This window comes from Meles meles, chromosome 17 (genome assembly GCF_922984935.1).
Source record: "Meles meles chromosome 17, mMelMel3.1 paternal haplotype, whole genome shotgun sequence".
Lineage (NCBI taxonomy): Eukaryota > Metazoa > Chordata > Mammalia > Carnivora > Mustelidae > Meles > Meles meles.
The window spans coordinates 62,817,358-62,839,093 of record NC_060082.1 but is presented as its reverse complement, the minus strand read 5'-3'; the positions used below and the strand labels follow the sequence as shown (position 1 = coordinate 62,839,093).

The window sequence follows — 21,736 nt, the reverse complement described above, 5'->3', positions numbered from 1 at the left end:
GAGTCAAGCACTGTGCGATTCAGATCTTACTGTGCTCAAGACCTGCCAGTTCCAAACATATAAATGCAGGCCAGTTTATTCATCTTTCTGAGTCTCAGTTTTCTAATCTACAAAAAATAAGGTTGTTGTAAGGATTAATGGGATGATCTTTGTCTGACAAGGAAGGGGTTTGGGTAGTAAGTGCTCGGATCTACTCGAATATATGCCAGGCACACTTCAGGTGCTCACCTATATTAGCTAATTTAATCCTCACCAAAAAAGTGTCTTTTCTTAAATAATGCCAGGAATCTCTTTTACTGCACATTTTTGAAGATGAGGTTAAAAACCCAGCAAAAACTGGTGTTAAATATCTGAACTGAACTGAAAAAAAAGCCCAGTGTCAGGTGGTAATATTTTCTATAGAAAGTTATGCCTTTTTATTCTATTGGAGACCTATTAAGAATATTTTTAATGCCACAGATAACAAAGAAATGCTCCTCTGCAGACTTTAGGAAGGTCATTCCAAACATTTTACACATGGTTGGCTCTAGAAAAATGCTTGATTTTGTCTTGAACCAAAAGAAAGATAAATCAGCGAGAAGTAAGCAACAAGGCTAGAATTTCCGTCCTGCTCTCTCATTGTCTCTGTAATTATTTCCACCTAGAAGGCCACGGCAGAGCCAGACAGAGTGGGTATCTGGTCAGCTGTTTCAGCCTGTGGTAGTTTTTCTATATGATGGTTCGTTTCTTGAAGCCAAAGCCAGGAGAAATGTACTTTCCACTGAGAATGCAAGTAAGGAAGGGCATGTGTGTATGTGTCTTACTCTTCATCTTCTGTATTTTATTTTTGCAACGTGGTTATCTGAAAATTAAGATGCTTTCCAGAACTAGTATGCTTCTCTGGAAGAGTCTTAAGTATGTGTGTTCCCACTTAAATGCCAATTTCAGCACATCAGTAGGAAAATAATATCCTATCATTTCAAGTTCATTTTTCTTCTTGAGCATAATTTTTTTTAGAAAAAGTGGAAATTCAGATTGTGTCCAAAGGGGCACTTATGTCCAGTTTGAAAAAAAAAACCACTAAGAAAATTAAGATCTTAATATAAACTTGTCTCAAGAAATTAGTATCTTAATATAAATTTCTTTTGGTCACAGATTAAAAAAGTTAACTTGGAAAATTCACTCATGCCTAAATCTATTATTTCACTGTATCATCAAAGACAAAACTGGCTTAGGTGTGACGTTAATTTAAGCTGCTTTAGTTTGGTTCTGACTAGTCCTAATAATGCATAACTTAGGATCTCCACATTGGAAGACCCTGAAGATTTCAAGTATGTTCTGCTGAGGGGGGGCCGTCATGAGAAAAGTGTTTTCTCACATACTGGGTGACAAAGTGGAAAATGAAGTGAAAGTTTCAAATATTTCAACTATTCCCCTTCAAGAAATTTTCATGTAAAAACTTTCAAATTGGTAAGACATCCCTGGGTTCTAGAAACTGGTTTTTTTTGTTTTTTTGTTTTTTTTTAAAGATTTTACTTATTTATTTTGACAGAGAGAGATCACAAGTAGGCAGAGAGGCAGGCAGAGAGAGAGGAAGGGAAGCAGGCTCCCTGTCGAGCAGAGAGCCTGATGCGGGACTCGATCCCAGGACCCTGAGATCATGACCTGAGCCGAAGGCAGCGGCCTAAACCACTGAGCCACCCAGGCGCCCCTAGAAACTGTTTGTTTTAATGTGTCTCTGTTTTAAGTCCACCGGGGTTATTTTAAGTCGTTACCTAAACTGAAAGCACTGAGCCTAGCTGCCACTGAAACGCAAACGCAGCCAAAGTAACTGCGGCGCCGACTTCCCAGAAGCTCGTTCGTGACTCCCTGTGAGGCCCACGCGTGTACCGACCTGAGCGTCCTCGAACGTGTACCGCCCGGGCTCCTTCACGTTCTGTGTGGTTTTGTCATAGCTCTTGGAATCCAAGTTAATGGCGCTGGGGGCTCCGGGAGCCAGAAATTCTTGCCATATTTCCTGCACTCGGGAAGGGACTTCTCGAATAGGCCTTTTCTTCAGGTCCTCCACTGCTAGCCAGAACCTGTGCAAAACGAGACACCAGACATTCCCTGTGACGCCGCACAAGCTGCAGGTCCTTGTCGCACTGACCGGTCAGACCATGCGCGATAGTGCAAGGAATGGGCTCCGTCTTTCCGCGGGCTTCCAAGAGACAGCCCTTCCTTCCATGAGTTATATTCAAACGTATCAAAGTTTTCCAGAGGAAACATGGAAAACAATCTCTCTCAAGTGTTTTTGGTTGAAAGCAGATCTCCCAGAGCCCTGATTCTTTACACTTTAATTTTTAGTAGAGCAAAACCGGGCTGCCAAAGAACCGTTTATCAGAAAGGGAGCGGAGTTTGCAGGGAATTAGAGCGAATGACACAGAGCATCTGCTTGGGGGATAAAGGAGGGGATTATGCTGGCGTCTTTCAATCTTTTGTCCATTTGGGCAATGAGGGTTAGTATGGAGAGGATTTTCTGCTCTACCTGGCAAGGGAATTACAGTGAAGCTTTACAGGAATTAAAAGAGGGCTGGACACAAGATCAGAAAAGGCCCTACATGGAGAAATCGGGGCAAGCAATTGATTTTAGGCTATTTGATTCAGAGCGTTACGGACTGGCAGAAGCAACCAGCTTTCACATGTCATTGTTTGAAAGGTTTAAATCTGCAGAGGCACTATAGCAATTCAGAAGCTCTGATAAAACAAATATACACTGACTTTCTTCCAAATACATTAATACATTTTATATACTTCTGCACAGAATATACATACTCTAAGGAAAGAACACCAGCACATATTTTGATGGGTAAGAGCAAATAGCAAAGCCTAATAATAAAGGGCCACATTGTATTAATGGGTTTCACTTCTTTACGTTTTGCTGTGTTACATGTTTTGGTTAGAACTAGAAATAATGTTGAAAAGATGACTATGTGTATCATTATAATTTGTTAAAATGAAAAAATACAAGAAAAAAGAACTACTCGGTCTATGTTATCCTCAACATGGACCACTGTCGCTCTAATGGCAGATGAAGTCGTGTATGAAATGGGCAGATGCCACAAAGACAGAGGTCGCGACAAGCTATAGAGTCTTAAGAGGTATATGACCAGCAGAACCTTCTTATCATTAACTTTTAACTTGGGCACTAACGAAAAGTCAGAAATAAGCAATAGGACGGTTGAACTAGTGTTAGAATAGCAAATATTACCCAATCTAGTGAGTTTCCAGTTTCTTGCGATCGTTCTCCTGTACCTGTACGTAACAGTGGATTTACTGTTATTTACCGCATGTATGTGACAGCAGACGTAGGGCCTTACACAGGAAGTGACCATCACTGCTTTCAGAAGGGAAGGCTCAAGGCCATTCATTTCCTCTAAAAACAGGAGGTCTGGACACTGTATAATTTAATAGGAATGCCATGTGCCATCTGAGGGAGCATAAATGATGTCATCAGTGCTCATTCCAGTTCATTCCAGCATGCTTTGAACACCCTGATCCAAAGAATTTTTCTGTCCTCGAAGAACAGAACCACTAGAGAAAAAGATACACCATTCAAATGGTGGCCTAATACGAGGAAGCCCCGGAGGGGCTCTCAAGGGACCACGCACATGACAGTGTGGGAGTGCGGAGCAAACAACCTCTGCTGGGCAAGCACTGGGCGGAGAAGGGAGTCACAGGGAAGTACAGAACAATTAGTACAGGGTTGAGGAGGTATCAGTCACAACATCTACTCTAACACGTAAGCGCAGGCACTGTTCTAAGTGGTTCAGCTCTCCTAACTCATGAAGTCCCTACAACTCCAGGGTCGGTGCCGTTGGTTTCCGCATTTTCAAGAAGAGGCAATGCAGGATGTGGAGATTAAGTCACGTAAGGTTGCCCACTGTGGGCATCGTAACTGCAATGAGTTTCATGGCTGGGGCCTGTCTCTTGGGTAATTCACAGCAGACAACATGCTCCTGACCACGCCCACAAGCGTCTCCCGAAGGCCTTCATTGTCTTATCCTCAGCCTCACTGTAGGCGCGGTAGTAAGTTAGCAGAATGGAAAGGCTCTGGTAAGCTCCCGACCCCTAATACACGCTAACTGGAATCGGAGGAAGTAAGTGTCTTAATGTCTTAGGGTCTTGAGTTCATCAGTAAAATGGGATGATAATGTCTATCTCATTAGGGTTCCATGAGATTAAATAAGATAAATTATGTAAAAGGCACTGACATATTTTTAGACACCCCACAACCAAACTCCCATTACTCTGTTTACTTAGAACGTAGGCTGTGCTGTGTGCTCTGCCTGAAAAAGGAATGAGCAAAATCACACCAATGGGCAGCAGAGGTTGTATGTGCGGAAGAAGCAGGCATCCAGCAGCAGTATTTCTTGACTTTTTTCTGTCTTACTACTTGGAGAAAGTGCTCACCTGAGTGTCTACACTGTGTAAACAGCAGGTGCTTACAGGCAGCTGCCCGATAGGATGCACTGAGACTTATTTAGGCTCAATTAGCCCTGCCGGCGAACCGGACTGTTCTGTTTCCCCTAATCTGTCACACCAGATGCCTAAGTGGAAGAAATGGGGCTCAGATTCGGGGAGCAATGGAACACAGCCCGTACTGGTTTACAGAAAGCCGAGGATGCCGATTACTAGCCCATCTGACTCCGACAAGCTGATTAGCTTTCCCCAGACATATTTTGCTTGTCTGGAAATGCGGCAAGAATGTTTACACTTCGTTTTTGTTGTGATGATTGGATGTGTGATGATCAGAAATGGTAAACACAAAATGTGGCACACTGACAGCAGTGGGGGGTATGATCAGAATAGGATGCACATGGAAAATATGTCGGATTTCCCGTATGAAATGACTTAGCTGGACAACTAGCATGGCGTAGGATTATTGATAAGAAGTGGTCAAGGCTTGAATGCAGAATTAGCAGTCAGTCAATCATCCTTGAAACAGAGCTCGCACATACTCATTCCTTTGCCCAAACTTCTTCCCTCTTCCTTTCAGTGGGTGGGGAGGGGGGAATTTGGGGCTGGTTATCTCTAGACATCCAGGTCGCAGCCTAAAGCCATTTTCCTTGGGATGCCTTTGCTGACTCAGCTCTGGGTTGACTATCCCTCTATGCTTCTCTGATCTAAATAACCAGCCGTTTGTGTTGTGATCTCTTTTCTTCTCTGTATCCACCACTAGGACCATTTTTATTTGCTTAGGTGATCCCGGTGAGGCTCATTCCTTGCTTATTTCCTCATCGGGACGCCAAGGATGTCAGCCTTATTTAAAATCTTAGAGAATTAGAGGAAATTCCACCTCCCCATCTTCTAAAAGGCTAAAAAATATTCTTTCTCTGCTCTGTTTTCTAATGCATTCTTACACTGAATAATTGATGACGTGGCCTCAGTGTAAAAAAGAATCCTTAGCAACTGTAGATCTTGTAAAAACCCTGTCAGGAAGGGTTCCCATAAACTTGGAAGAATAGGAAACTGCATCCCAACAATTCACAACAGGCACGCAAATATAACCACATTCCTCCAGGTTCCGACTGTGGTCATCTTGCTTAAACCACAGACCATCTGTCAAAGTTCTACATTATTTCTGAATGGTTTGGTATTGGGATCCGTTAAATCATCTGAAAAGAATGTGACAATGCCTGGAGCCGTAGTGTTCTGATGAAAAGAAATGAATGCTGGGACCATTCTGTAAATGAATTTCCCAGGACTGCATAAGTCCTGGGAAAGTCAATTAGGATATCACGTTTCAAAAGAATAATGAATGGGGGCACCTGGGTGGCTCAGTAGGTTAAAGCCTCTGCCTTCGGCTCAGGTCATGATCCTAGAGTCCTAGGATCGAGCCCCACATCGGGCTCTCTGCTCCGCAAGGAGCCTGCCTCCTCCTCTCTCTCTGCCTGCCTCTCTGCCTAGTTGTGATTTCTCTCTGTCAAATAAATAAAATAATAAAAAAAAAAAGAATAATGAATGAAAGAGTTCACGGACAAACATTTTTATGTAGTGGAAAGTTGTCACTCACGTCCATGATCGTAAGCAGGGCCACTAAAATCCACGGCAGTGTCTCACATCTAAAAATTCAATTTCCAGGTGCCTCTCAAGTTAGAAAAATTTCAAAAAATATGTAAGGATGATGTTCGCAGCAGGTGGGTGGAACGCACACCCCCTTTCCACTAACAGCTCAGTGTGGTGTGGCTACCAACCGCCCTGAGGCTGAATTTAAGCGTGCAAAGTGGATGGACTGGCTCATAGCTTTGGTCCAAGTTATTTTTAATTATATAGGCACCCAGATCTCTTTTCCGAGACCTTACTTAGGAAGCAATATGCAAAGAAGATCAATCCCGATGAATAAGGATGATTTAGCTGCATAAATGTTATCGGCCATTCCTCATTTTGCCAAACATTAGTCCAAGGATTCCACTTCTTTACAAACTCCATTTCAAATGCATCAAATTATATATTTAAAAGATCAAGAGATAGTGTAAAAATCAACCTTATAAGGGATTGATAATGCTGGACAGGCTTTTGCCTTTGTTAGGTTTTTCCCCTCCATCAAGAGGCAGCGATTCAATGGGTTCATATCATCGTCACATTGGTAAGAGAGTAACTGATCTATTCTGTGCAAAAGCAGGCATATTACAGTAAGTCTCTCTGACAGAATAAGATACAAACAATGTGTCTTACCTTAAATTTTCTGAGCTGAATTCTGACTCTAGAAATTTAAGGAACTGTTCCCTCCCAACGGGGTCTTTCAATGCTTCATCCATGCCAAACCCCCATCGCTTTACCCTCTGCTGGCTTGGTTCTTTGCTGTAGGAGGTAAAACAGAGCCAAATGTATTCATTGCCAATTCTGTATTTTGTGATTACATTTCCCCTCAGAATCATATATACCGGGGAAGTTCCCATCTTTAACATATCTTTCAGAAAAAAAAAAAAAAATCTGTGACTGATGGTTTTGCATGAAGTCACGTTGAGGTATATGTTAGGGATTAACAGTGATGTCTAATGCTTACTGAGCATTGGGTGCTAAGGGCTCTCGATGGATTCTCTCTTTTAGATTTTTTTCTGCAACTTTATGAGACAAGTACTGTTATGTTCTCTCTATGTAGATGAAGAAATCAAGGTACAAAGAGAGTTATAACTTGCCAATGTCTGACAGGTAAGAAGGGGCAATATTCTAGACATTCTGACCTCAAAGCTCATTTCTTAGCCACTATATAAAGCAGTCTCGAGGTGGTAGGCTGGACTGGGGGAAAATGCATTGGGAACCAAGAGGCCTCAATTCTGGTAATGAGTCTGCTGTTGATGAAACGTGTGACCTAATCCTAGCCGAGCCACAACATTCTGGAGCCCAGATCCCTCATCTATAAAGTCGAGAACTTATGCATGAAGAGTCTGTACTTGTCAAACATTTAAGAACACTGAACGGGGGTAAAAGAAAGAAAAGGTCCATAAACACAGTTTAGTAAAATACAACTAAGTACAGAATCCTCACTCTGTAAAGTGAGGGGCACTGTTCTCACGACTCTGTCAAGATCAGTGACCTGAGTCTTCCGCTCTCAGGAAGGACATCAGGAAGTCTTAAATTGTGCTTTGGTTTGCTTAAGAAGTCAGTCTCTTGTCAGATTCTCAGAGTGTTTGTGGTAAGTTTATTTTGTTTTAAAAGTGAGTTTATAAAGGCATACTTGTATCGGGCTTAAATAAGTATGGATTCAGCATTCATTCTGCTTGAATATGGGGCCTTTGTGGCCCTGTGGATTTTCAAAGAAGCTAAAAACAATGCACTAAATTTCAAGAACCAAAGATCTCAACTCTGACTAGTCTATTCTGAAACTCCCGTCCCTCTCATTTTGTGCCTGTCCTCCGGAAACGCAAATCTGAACACAAATGCAAGCATCTAAGGTTCAAAAACCATTACCTTGAACGAGAACTTTATATCATGGGCAAATAGAGACACAGAGTAAAACTGAACTTAAATTCTCAGCTACAGAATTCTTCCTATTTCAACCGAACCCTGAAATAAGTGTGAAATATTTGAAGAGAAAATGTCACATACCTCGCTTCGAGTTCCCAGAAAGTAGTATCGTCAGACAGCCATGGGTTCGAAGGGTCAGGTGGCACCAGAAATGGGTCATACTCTAAGTATTGTTCCGTGTAACTTAACAGACTAGAGAGGAAAAAACATTTTCATCTTCTTTAGTTTTTCTGGCTGCGGTTACACCGCAAAACACAGAATACAATACAAGAAGCCCAAACACAAAATAGCCCAAAACACAGAATACAATATAAGAAGGTCTGGCTGAGGGACTACTTGTTTATAGAGTAAAATCTAACAGCAATTTTTACGTTTCAGTAACTTACACGCATCAACTTATGGTGCGTCTTGGAAGGCAAACGTGGCTAAGGGTCCATGTCTACCCGTGCCTGATCCAAGTGAGGCAACATCCCTCCATTCAAATGAAGGGAAATGGAAGGCGTGGGCGTGTGAAAACCTGTGCTAAGAGCCAGTTCCAACTTTTGGTCAACCACTCCACCCACAGCTGAACTCATTTTAGCCAACTTGGAGAACGGGTTAAAAGGCAATTCTTGTCAAAAGTATTTACAGGAGTTAGGTAAAGGGGAAATCACTAACTTTAAAAAAAAAAATCTGTATTTCAGAAAAGAAAAAAGAAAAAGATGGAGAGGAGAGGAAGGAAGTTGGAGAGGTAGGATTTGGCAATGCTCCAAAGTAAAGAACATGCTTGCCATTAATAACAGATTTAAATGAAGAAAAGGAAAGTACGGAAAATCTGTGTTTAATTCAAATTCTGAAGTCATGCAGTCATCGAAAAGTGTGAACGTTAAGATGAATTTACAGAGAGGTTCTAAGTTGCCAAAAAGTAACTTGATAAATTGAAAGCTTCATTTCTCTCAGCAGGAGTGAAAAATTCAACTCCTTGGAATTATCTTCTGTATCTGATTCTGGCTGCGCAGGACTGGATTGCTAGGGATTGAAGATTGTAAAGATCATTCTGTCATTTAAACTATGACCGAAGAGGGCTTTGGAAGTTTTCTATGTGAAAAACGGAAAAACAAAGTAACATTTCCTACAGGACTCCATTTTTAGCTTATCTGTCACATGAAGTTTTTTTATTCATAGGGGCATCTTGGAATACTTACCTATCAGCAACTTTCGACATTTTTAACCGATGTCTATCTAACTGTATTTGCCAATATTTAATCTGAAAAGAATTAAGGAAGTGGTTAAATAAGTAGTGACATTCTCATGATTTGCAACTCTGAACTCTGACAGTCTGGGCAATTCTAAGTATTTATTCTAAGTAAATTTCAAAATCTGAAAAATCAAATGAGACAGCTCTGAAAATTAAAGTGTTTGAATAAAAACATAGCCAGCATCACTTCAGAACAGCAATGAATCTGAACATTGTACATGCTTTAACAAAATGTAAATTCGTTTTCAACATGTTCTAGAGATTGTAAACATTTATTCATAGTGAATAACCAAATCAGAATCACCCCCCCATGTTTAATTCAGAAAATAAACACATTTGTTATTTGTACTATAATTTCAAAGTAAATCCTACTTCCTAGTACTAGCCCAAGAAATCATCAATGATATGTGTTTTGGGAATAATTTTATCAGCATTTCAGGACAAACACGTGGACCTAATCACATACGGGAAACTTTGAAACTCTCTAAATTACTTCCCATTTGTGGCAATTATAAATATACTAGAAAAAGTATTGTTACACTATTGATAAACCATATCACAGTAAAATGTTAGGGGAAAAGAATCAAAGGGGGAAAAAGCCCCATGACCAAGTCAACCAAGAGATTTCACTATTATTTGATTAAGAGACACTGTGTTTGCTTTGAAATATTACGTGGAGCCAAAAGTATTGATCGATCAGTGAAACAAGACATGATGTGTATCCTAACTGTACACCAGCGTTAATGAGGGAGAACTTCGAGAGGCTTATGGAGAGCAGTACCGGAAGAACAAGAAAAACCACTCGTGAGGATCATGTCACATGACCGGATACATGAAACACGTGACTCAGCATCACCAGTTCTTGCCTTCTCATCCTTCCAGAAGAGCTCCAGAGTACAAAATAACTCTTGAGACGGAGACAACTAAACATCACTGCATGTCCTTTTTAAGAATTGGTTAGAGGACACAGGATTCGGGGAATTAGAGTGAGGAGATTTGGAAAGCATCTCCATATGCTGATACATTTCCAGGTGACTATGTATCTTCACATTAAGTGATTTCACTACCTTTTAACTGCAAACCTTCTCTGTGAAGCGCTCAACCATACAGATAACCTTTCACAGACCCCTGCCACTGACCATGTCGGCTTCACTGCAGGTCGTTGTATAGGCGGACCCACCTGTTGCTGTAGCTCATCTTCTGTTGGAGGTTTAGTTTCTGGTGTGGGGGTGTGGGTAGGGCTGTGACTTCTGATGTCATTTTGTAAACCATAGACAGACTGTAATAAGTGAAAAAGAAATATGTGAGGACAAAATACGATTTATAGTCACAGACTTTCTAAAAGGTAATTTTTGTATCATATATTCAGCAAGGTAAGTCAGAGCTTTGCTGCACATTTGATGAAGCTTCTTATTAAAATTCAAAGGCACCGCTATCATAAATATCATATGAATATAAAGTAGAAGCACAGCTCTTTGAAAAAATATGTGGTTAGATTAGTAACTCTGACAGAATAACTGCTCATATGGAAAGAACGTGGTAAGTCTGATGATAAGATCTGGGGGTGGACTGCGTACGAGGTCGGGGGAACAACGACACTATATAACATTTAGTAAGTATTGATTTCAGAATAAAATGGGGGTGGATATAGAATAGAATAAAAATTTAATAAGCCAAAAGAAAATGAAAATAAGTTGAGTTTTACAGAATGGAGTACTGAGGAGAGAGACTAGGTTAACCATTCCGTTGCTGAGTTAGTCTCTGCAGGCGTGATCAGAGACACCCCAGAGCGCTCCAACTTTCCCAGTTCGGCATGGGGCTGTCTACTTCTCCACTCTGGCCTTGCCATTTGGAGCCATTGGGTGCCTTTTGCAAACATCGGTGATCCCAAATTTTTCATTTTGGAATTCTTGATGCCCCAGGGCTTCTTTTGTATCGTCAAAAGGTCAAACCTACTGCTTGGGAATATTCTGTTTTGAGAAAGACCTAGTATGGGGGCGCCTGGGTGGCTCAGGAGGGTAAGCATCTGCCTTCGGCTCAGGTCGTGATCCCAGGTCCTGGGAATTGAGCCCGGAGCCCCGAGTCAGGCTCCCTGCTCAGTGGGGAATCTGCTCCTCCCTCTGCCCCTCCCCCTGCTCCTTCTCTCTCTCTCTCTCTCTCCCTCTCTCTACTAAATAAAATCTTAAAAAAAAAAAAAGACCTATTCTTAGTAAGTACTAATAAAGATCCAGAGACTTAAAGAGACAAAAAAAACTTCAATGTCACATGTCAACTCAAGGGAGAAGCCAAATAACTTTTTCTTTAATATAAAAGAATTACTATTTTAAAATAAAGGATTTAATATGAGTTATGGAGCACTGTTTCTTTAGACAGGAGGATGAAAGATAAGGCCATAATAAAATTTCATGAGGCCACAAAATTAAAGGTACCAGATAGGTTTGGAAGAAACTCTTGAAATCAGAAGAGGGCAGATCCGCATGTTCAGCCGAGCCGGTTTTCAGGCTCACCAACCTCACCAGTATCTCTAAGTTCACATGTGTTTTGTTCTGGACCTGTTTTCACTCAGACTCCATCTTCTCTTAATGGTCACCTGTTGGCTCTCTACCTGGACCCTCTGGATGGACTTGATTTCCCCTTTGGAACTCCCCATTACTTGGCTCTTAGGCTTTCTTCAGTAGATACTGGCTTGGCTTTACCTTACCTGAATCCGCCATTGTAGACTATCTTTGGTAAGTCTTTCAATCTGCCCTCTTTGACCTAGCCTCTGAGAACCTCTGAGGACTCAGGTTGTATCACTGGGCAACAATTTCAGCCCAACAAGCAGCAGATTTGCTGTGAATTAATTATTCATAGGACTGAAATGAATGGCTTAAGTTTTCTTTCTTTCATTTACTCATTCAACCTCTACTGAACACCTAGTATATCCTGGATATAATGCTGAGCATTAGGAATAGAGAAGTAAACAAAGACAGATATGTTTTCTCCTCCATTGGAACTCACAACTCAGTGGAGGGGAAACACGTTACACAAATAATCACACAAACAAACACACGACTAAAATGTGATAGGAGTTATGAAAGAAGATAATAATAGCAGCATAGGGCCTGAAGTACAGGAGTCTTAATTTCCCCCAAAGAAACAGAAAAGGCCTATGTGAACTACTAACAGTCATAGCTGAACTTTGAGCTCTGGAGTAACTGTTGAGGTTGATTTTTTTTTAAACTAGGCAAGTGAAAGAACACCAATTATTCAATAATCGTAGACAATCAATGTGGACATTTTCAGTGGTATTACATTAATTTTTGAAAACAAAAAGACTCTAAGGCTTGAACACTGCATTCTTGTTTATCTTCATTTAATTACTTAAAGTTCTTTTTTTTTTTTATTTTATTTATTTATTTGACAGAGAGAGATCACAAGTAGAGAGAGAGGTAGGCAGAGAGAGAGAGGGAAGCAGACTCCCTGCTGAGCAGAGAGCCCGATGCGGGACTCGATCCCAGGACCCCGAGATCATGACCCGAGCCGAAGGCAGCGGCTTAACCCACTGAGCCACCCAGGCGCCCTTACTTAAAGTTCTTAATAAGAATCTACACTCAAGCAAAAAATGCTTTTAACGTAAGAGCGCTGACTATTTTAAACGTAAATGTTTGGTTAGGATTAAAAATAATTAAAAAGACTGCCAGAAAAATACTGTACTTTATGGTGTCATGGAAGTAAACTGATCGAGAAGCTATCTTCTGTCCCCACATTTCTCAGATTATTTCGGTATGCATGCCTCACGCATGGGCTCAGGGAGTTCGAGGTAAGAACCGAATCCCTGGGAGGTGGTGTGGAAAGCAGCCCTCCAGCAGCCCTGCTCGGGGCTCTGAGGTTACTATGGCATTTCCTGTTTCAGACAGGTGAACATCAGGAGTTCCCTCTTCCATCCGTCATGGTGCCTTTCATTTTCTGGGGACCAGTGATGGCTTTTAACTTTGATTCCTGGCCACAGTGAAAATGGCCATGAATAATGAAGGTTTATGTACGCGGCTTATTTTAGGGACAGAGAAGGGAAGGAAATCGATCCTATCTTGGCAGACAAGTTCTGAGGATCACCGAAATGTAAAAGGTTTTGAATTTCTTTTTTTAGGAAAAGGAAATATATTAAAATGTTCGCCTAGCATGGGTGGAGTAGAGCCAGCAACAGGTAGGACGGGAGGGTAAGGGACATGACATTGTCTCAATGGGGAAAAGAAAATTAACCAACTGGGATCCATTTTGAGTTGTTAGCAGAGCTAATTACCAATCAAGATGCTCTGACGTAATGAGTACGTCCGTTTATTTAAGTTCAGGGTGCCTGACCCCGTTTTTCTCACATAGGGTACCATGCACAGGAACACTGGGTAAGTTATTCATAAAATGAAACAGGTGTGACTTTCTTCAAAACCTGGTCATCTGTCATTTCCCTTCACATTGTAGAAGTCTAAGGAAACGCTCTCCTACTTTCATCTCTGGCGGGCGGGGTGGGTAGGGGTCCTTTGAACCAGAAAGTAAAGAGTACCCAGGAAGCTTTTAAGCCTTTGTGGAGGGAAATCTCTGGGACCTTTCCAACAGGTGGTGGAGGGAGGGGATATTCTCTCTTCCTTCTGGATGGCTCAGCTTGACCAGAGAACGGATTGCGACCACATCCACTGCTGCGTGGAGGAAGCCGGTGCACAGAGAAAAGGGGGCCCAGGAGAGTGAGAGAACCCTGACGAGTCCGTGGGTCTGTCACTTCCGGGGCCGACTGTCCTGCCACCTCCCAAGGGTTGAGAATATTCCCTGATTTTCGCTATTTTGAGCAGAATGTTGCCTGCCACTTGACTGTACTTCTTACTTAAAACCCTTTTGTGCTACTCTAAGGTACAAGTCGTTTCTTCTGTTAAAATTAAACGTCCACATTATGCATATACAAGTGAGGAAATGCCAATTTTTTATGTATAAACAGTTTTAAGTATAAATAGCCACTGCATTAAAAGCAGGAAAACCAGACGTTTAGTCGTGAATTTCCTACCTGTTCCTCCAGAATGTGCCCATTAGCTATTACCTAAAATATGAAGTGTCTTAATGTCTAAATGAAAGTGACAGAAAAAAGAAAAGTCATGAGACAAGAAAGAGCTTACTTTTGTTTTGAAATATGGGTCCTGAAGTTACAGGAAGCAATCCAACGTCTGGGGTTAGTCATGTGCATACAAATATTTTTCTCATTTTCCTCAGGTTTTGTGTTGTCCTAGGGCCCCTCTTGCTATTGTCCTATCGAAGGGTCCATCCTGTGATGGTTAATTTTATGTGTCAAGCTGGCTGGGCCGCAGTGCTCAGATATTGCCTCAAACGTTATTCGGGATATTTCTTTGAGGATGTTTTTGAATGAGATTAAAATGTAAATCAGCAGACTCTGAATACAGCCAATGACCCTCCATAATGTGGGTGGGCCTCATTCAATCAGGTGAAAGCCTGGACAGAACACAAAGACTTCCTCCAGGCCAGAGGGAATTTTGTCAGCAGACGGCAATGCTTCCCTGGGGCCCCAGCCTGGCCAACCTCATCAGGTTTGGGCTTGGCAAACCTCTACAACTGCATGAGACAATTTCTTCAAATAAATCTCTCTCTCTCTCTCTCCCTCTCTCTGTCTCTGTCTTTCTCTCCTGCCCCCTCTGGGGAACCCCGACTGACACACCACCTGCCTGACCTATTATAATTAAAGTTTTAGAAAGACACTGAAGGAAATCTGGCACACAGCAGCCCTTAACATTTTGCCTAGATTAGGCTGATTTCTTTCTGGTGATGCTACATTATCATTCCTTCACAGAGACTTAAGGAAATACATTCCGCCTACTTCTTGTATTTTAGTAAAGACATTTAAAAAACTGACAGATCCTAAATACTTAAAAATATCTCAAATCTCTTCACATTTGATAAACATATTTGAAATTCAACAATTAAATATAGCATTCCAATCCCTGATTTTCTTTAGGTACATAGGATGGATTATTGCCTTAGGATGAAATATAATCACGAGAAATATTATTCCAGCTGACTGCCAAAGAAACGAACAGCGGCTCTCTTGCTAAGGCGAGCATCTGCTGGCAAAAATGAATGACGGTCCGGGAGTTCCACCTCCTTACCAGCGGAAGTTTAAGACAGAGAGTGGTCACACCACTAGGAGAATGAGCAAAGGACAGTCTGATTTGCTGTGGAGGGCAAAGACGGTTTTCAAGGACACAGGCTGGCCTCTGCCATTTTTGTCTAAGGCCTGCAATCCCACGGAACTCCCCGCTCCACAAGAACAGAACTGTGGAGACTTCAGGGGATGGCGGGACAGTCTGTTATTGTGCGCCAAGTACTCTTTGGTAATGAAATGGTGTGGTGACGTAGAATCCCAAATCATTCAAATTCGCTTGGTAACATGTTATGGGCTGAGCTGCATCCCCCTGAAACTCATGTTGGAATCCTAATCTCCACTGTGACTAGATATGGGGATGGAGTCTGTAAGGAGGTAGTCAAGGTTAAAGGAGGTCATTGGGTAGGACCCTAATCCTATGGAGCGGTGTCCTTACAAGAGGGACAGACGCCAGAGCTCTGTCTCTGCCACGTGAGGACACACGCTGCAAGAAGGCAGCCGTCCACAAGCCAGGAAGAGAGCTCTCACCAAAACCCCAACTTGATCTGGGACTTCCAGTCTCCAGAACTGTGAGTGAATAAATTCCCGTAATGTAAGCCACCAACGTTGTGGCATTTTGTTCCGGTCGCTTGAGCAGGCTAACAGGTGCCACTTCACACAATGACAGGGTTACAGGTGTAGAGACACCTGTCTGCTCGTTCAGTGTGCCCACTCCCATGAGACTCTGAGCTGTGGGAGCACGGTCAGGCCTGTCCTCCTGACCGTCGAGTATCTGAGAACCAGTACACACGTGGCGTAACACAGAGCCTTGTCGCATCTGGTGGGCTGGGTCATTCCAGTTATTAAGCAAATAGGAGTGAACAGAGCAGTCGTCCTAATTCTAAAGACAAGCCAGTATGGGACTTAGAGTCCCATGACCTTCTACGTAAAATAACATGATTTGTGAAGATTCTAGCAACTTCAACACTTCTGTCTCTGAGAAACTATATATATGTGTATCTATCTCTATATCTATATCTCCACAAGTTAAAAAAAAATCCGCATCCTCCACTTGCTGAAGACAAGGGCGCACGTGCGACCTGCTGTGGCGTTCTTCAGCACTTTTGGTTTTCTGGGCCTGCAGCACTACCATTACTGAATCCCAGGAAGTCAGACCACAGACAGACCACAGACAGAGCCCAGGGGTTCCATCCCAGCGGGGTTCCACCTTGCTAGGCCCGATGGTTGCCCACCATTAAGTGAGGGCTGAGGGGTGTGAGCCCACCATTGCCAACTAAAGCTTTTCAAGTTCTCAAAAAGCACGATGCTGTGTGTGGCCCTGGTGAGACATCCGCACCATGTACCATTAGGAACACGGTGGAAATGACGGCTTAGGTCCCATCTGTCATCCACATGCTTTCTCTTCCGAGTCAGAGCCCATCCCACTTGGTGTCTGTTGGGAAAGCTTGACACAAAGTGAGGTATTATGAAAAGTAATTCTTCAAAATTCGGAACCAGTCTGGGGGGCTGAAGGTGCTTTTTGGAGAGATGGTTACAGCTCTGAATGCTGTTCCTCAGCACGAAACCAGTCCCCAGTGCGCTGAGGCCGTGCTGTGCGTAGAGGATGGAAGGAACTGCGTGTGGCCACTCACGGGACAGCAGGGCCAACACGCCTGGTTTGGTCTGGCTTTGCCTCTTTCTCTCGGAGAGCCCCTGGGGGAAAAGCTTTGGAGCACCACACCTGAGTGGGTTTGGTGGCACTTTTCCTGTGGCTTCTTTATCCTGACATCAAAGACATGAAAAGAAAGCAAAGGTACTTGGATCATATGGGGCCTCTGAACATGATGTTTATATTTCTAGGGATGCAAGGAAAAAGACAACAAGAAATAAGACTATAAAAAAAATTTTTAGTGCCTACTGGAAAACCCTAATACTATATAAGGAAAAAAACCACAAAAAGGAAGGTCTTGAGCTTTGTGTAATGCTTTAATCCGTGGTACCAACTTTGCTCTGCATCCTCAGCCCAGAAATTCTTATTTTTCATGGGATGAATAAAAATGCTTTCTGTGTGTATGTGTTACTTTAAAAAATATGAAGTTACTACTGCTATATATTTTCAAGAGATTATTTAAAATGCCACTGAATTTGGGATAGCTTTTTGTTTGTCATGTATCCTCTCACATAACACACACCAAATGGACAGACAACAATTATCTTATGGTTGTGTTACAAAATTCCAGGGTTAAAAGGGGTTCCTCATGCAAACCCTATAGTTATATGTCTTTATCATGTCCTTTCTCTGCTCATAATTTTCTCTAAAAATGCCCTTCTCTCATCCATATCACTTTTTCTCAGATAATCTCCGTCCGTGTTTCCTCATCCTCTGGGCTCTGAAAGAGAAGCCTTTCTCCGCTGACGGTCCTTCCCTCCAATGGAGAGAAGACGTGCCCTCAGATCTCTGCCCCCATCACAGCGACCTGCGTGTGCATGATGGGAGGACTTCCTCAGGACAGACGGATGGGCAGAAGACCAGAGCTGGACTTCCCAGATTTTCTTCTAGCCAAGGAACAAGGAAAAGCAGGGAGATGCTAGAGATACTCCATGAAGTGGGCAAAAGGTTTTCATGACTGATGTCCTCCACACAGTACAACCCACACCAAGATCAGCACAGTACACGCGAGTATTACCTTCCGTGTTTTGTGTGGGTTTCTCATTCTCGATGACTTCTTAATGTCCACTTCGGTGGTATTTACACATCCAGGCTGGAAATGGAAAAAGAGAGAGAAAAAGGAATCTTTGAGGGTGACGTTTTTGATCCGTGCATTAAGACTTGCCGTCCACGTCCCGGGTAAGTCTTTCAGCACACCCAGTAAAAAAATTTATTATACTCTCACTCCTTGCATAAAAAGGACTTCAGATAACATTCTCGAATAACATCCAGAAAAACGGTGGAAAGAAATGCATGGGCTTTGCCCATGAAAGTGGGTGTTGACATTAGTAGTTGCTAAGCCGACAGACTCAGAGCAAAGGTGTCCACAGATTAAGCGGACGACAGCCCCGCTGGGAGCCACACACAGCCCTGCTCAGATGCCCTCTGTGTGAGGGGACACTGCTCCTGAAAGGCTGTTTGCTTCCCAAGTCGGGAAACGACCATCTGTTGACCCAGCTCAAATCCCAGAATGAATTTTTTTTTTACAATGATTCGTGAAATCAGGGTACTAGAAATATTAGTAATATAGATTAATATTAATAGTTAATAACAATATAATTAGTTAAGAGTTAATAATAATTAACAACGGTATTAATAATAATAGAATGGGAGTGTGGGCAGCCTGCTACTGGTTCTCTGACGACCTCAAGAGGATCATTTTGCCAGATTTATTGTTCTGTTGCACAGAAACAGAGAGCGGTAAAGCTTCCTTTTTATTTGGAGGAGGAGTGGGAAGGAGGAAGAAGAGAGAGCAAGGGTAGGTAGGGGTGAGGAGAAGGGGAGGAGAAAGAGCGGGAGGAGGGAGAGGAAGGGGAGAGAGACGATAAATCAGGAAAAAGAAGAAAGGAGTGTCAAGAATACAGGAGACCTTCTATCTAGAAAGGTCCTCAGATATCACTTAGTCTCTAGAAGTGACTGGAAGGAAGTGGTTAGATACAGACTGTGTTTTGCCAGCTCTCAAGTCCTGGTACTGGATATAGGGATCTCTGGTACTACTCTAAGGCATTGTGTTGTACGGCTCTGCTCAGTTTCTCTGTCTCCCCCACAGACAGCAAGATCATGAAAACGTCCGATGTACTCGAAAGTGACTCCAGAGAAACTGTGAATGTGGAAAAAGACTTCTCCATCCTGGGGATGTTGTGGGATGGGGAGGGGTTAAAAAGGCAGTGCTGGTGTGATTCCAGAAATAAGCTGTTCTCTACACTCACTGGCAGGCAAGGGGACTGCCTCTGTTATAATGAGGACATGGGGCATTTTCTTAAGTCACCCTGTCCTGACAGCGCAGCCACTGGGACAAAACTCTGCTATGACAGTGCGCGGGATTAGGAAGGAGGCAAGGAAAGCCTTTCCTCTTGATTTTTCTCCTTACATATGCTGCATATGAACTATATATACCACAAACACAGAAATACACACACACACACACAGTACTAAAATCTTAAATGAATGACAAATTTGGTTGCGCCTCCATAGGGAAACAGCTGGTTTAGCACCATGGTCTGCTTGGCCACATGGAGGAAGAGCACCCATGTGGGTGGGCTGTATGTACTGACACGGAGCCTCTCACTTTAGCTACCCCAGCATCAGACTGATGACGACCTGATATTCCAATCTGATTTTTCTAGGCTGGTTATGGCCTGAGTATTTTTTAAAAGACCCTGAGTGATTCTGACATGCAGCCAGGATTCACAACCATTGATCTAGATGTAGCAAAGTAATGTTTTGAAAATATTAAAGCAATATTAAAGTGTCTTCATTTCCTTTTAGATTTCCATTTCTGTGCAACCTTCCACCTGTAAGCCTTAGTCCACTAGGAAGGTGAAGCACTGAAATTCTTTAAGCTCCTACCGATTCATCAAGAGCCAAATGTGCTAAGACAGACCACAGAGATCTTCTTCTTTATGTTAAGGGGTAGGAATAATGAGGACGTGATATAGAGGAAAGGGAAGGCACGTCTTATCATGAGCTGGAGAAGAAGAGACCATTTATTATTTATTGAAAAATATTTATTTCCGCATCTAATTGCCAGACCTTGTGATAAATGGTGAAATACAAGGACAGATGTATAATCTAATGTAACAAGGATCCTAAAATGTGAATGAGCACCACGTGGGAGCACAGGACTGGAGAGAAGCTGGCATGGGCATTGCGCGACAGAACATTTCATACGTCCCTTATTATGGCCATCCCCTTGGTTCTCACCAACATGGCAGATAAATATATGTATTTTTAGTGTTTGAGCAAATTTGATCCCTATAAGAGCATGTGGTCTTTGGTTATTTTAAAAAGGCAGCCCTCCTTTTAAGGCATATATAACTGGTACCACTAGCTGGCACCAGACCCATGCAAAATGTGATGCCTAAGTTGGTTTTCTGCACCACTAAACACAGCTTCCCAATAAGATAAATAGCGTCGTCACTACCGAGTAAGCACTCAATAAAAATGTTCAAATATGTACTGCTGGCCAGGTACAACACGAAGTTCACGGTATCGTTCAATTTAAGGAATAATAATGAAGTAGTATTTACACTGGCCTGGAAAAGAACGGTAACTTAGGCTGAGCAATCCGAAGGTGTATTTATTGAACAGAATTTAGCTACGCTGTGACAGTACTACAACAGTACTTATTAAAACGTAGAATTTAATGCCTTGGAATCCATTCCTGAAGTAGCAAAAGGGTCACATTATTGAGAAATATTACTGCCGTAGCGTTCATGTCAGTGTCTTAATGAGTTGCAAAGCAGAGCTGAAATTCTGGTTTCATCACTGATTTCACTTAAAAGAATCTGAGTACCATTCAGTTCCCGTCATGGCAAAATGCCATTATTAGTTGTGGCAGAAGGCACACTGTTCTCGGGATAACAAGGGAGACTTAAGGACTCTTCAGTGAAGAGCAGCGTGAAGAGACAATCATGGAAAACCACTTTCTTTAATTCAGTCCCAGCAGCTGAAGTGAAATTGGGCAAAACCATGTCCTTGACAATAAATGGAGGTTTAAGAAAGAGGTGGCAAACAGAACTGGTAATAAGAGAGATCCATATTCCCAGAAATTAGGAAAAAAGATACGATTCTGGGGAAAAGTAAGGTTTTGAACACTGAATGTTGAAATATTTTGAATAATTACTGGCTCAAATGTGATTCAGTTACTGGGGAAGATTTGCCATTTTGTAACACAGAACAAGTTTAAAAAGTTCAATTTGTCATGTATTATACCACAGTGAAAACGATTCCTCACTCTTACATAAAGTGATTACAGATTCTAGAGTGTTCTACCTCAGGATATATTTTTTAAACATCGAATTGAAGCTTTTATTTCGGTTCTTGGGTCAGCAGGGCTTACTAAATGCTGTATGTGAAGGAAGTTGTTTAAGGTAACTACTCCAGAATTCCTTCCATTCATTCTCCTCTATAAAATTTACTCGTTTGCTTACTACTCAGTCTTATTTGTGGGACACAGGTTCTGGATGATATAGTCCCACTTAGGTGTAGGCTGTGAACAAATTCTGGGAGTTCACAGCGAGAATGAAGGCTCCGGCAGCAGAGGGGAGGGAAAATATGCCACCGTGACCTGGAGCCGTGGACAGTGGTCAGGTAGAAACTGCAGCTCAGGGTAATGAGCTAAGGTAAGTCTACCACGGTCACAGTAAGGTAAGCCTACAGAGAAGTAGAGGTCATAAGGGAA

General features: G+C 42.3%; 1 protein-coding gene across 3 annotated transcripts in view; it reads right to left on the bottom strand.

Moving 5' to 3' along the window:
• Positions 1 to 21,736, bottom strand: part of RGS7 (regulator of G protein signaling 7) — a 509,940-nt gene that overhangs the window by 18,521 nt on the left and 469,683 nt on the right. For all 3 annotated transcript variants that reach the window (XM_045983123.1, XM_045983124.1, XM_045983125.1), the window contains 6 exons: positions 18,032 to 18,106; positions 10,407 to 10,505; positions 9,174 to 9,235; positions 8,071 to 8,181; positions 6,697 to 6,822; positions 1,874 to 2,060 (listed from right to left, as the gene is read on the bottom strand). In XM_045983123.1, coding sequence (XP_045839079.1) covers positions 1,874 to 2,060; positions 6,697 to 6,822; positions 8,071 to 8,181; positions 9,174 to 9,235; positions 10,407 to 10,505; positions 18,032 to 18,106 — 660 coding nt within the window. The remainder of the gene's footprint in view (positions 1 to 1,873; positions 2,061 to 6,696; positions 6,823 to 8,070; positions 8,182 to 9,173; positions 9,236 to 10,406; positions 10,506 to 18,031; positions 18,107 to 21,736) is intronic.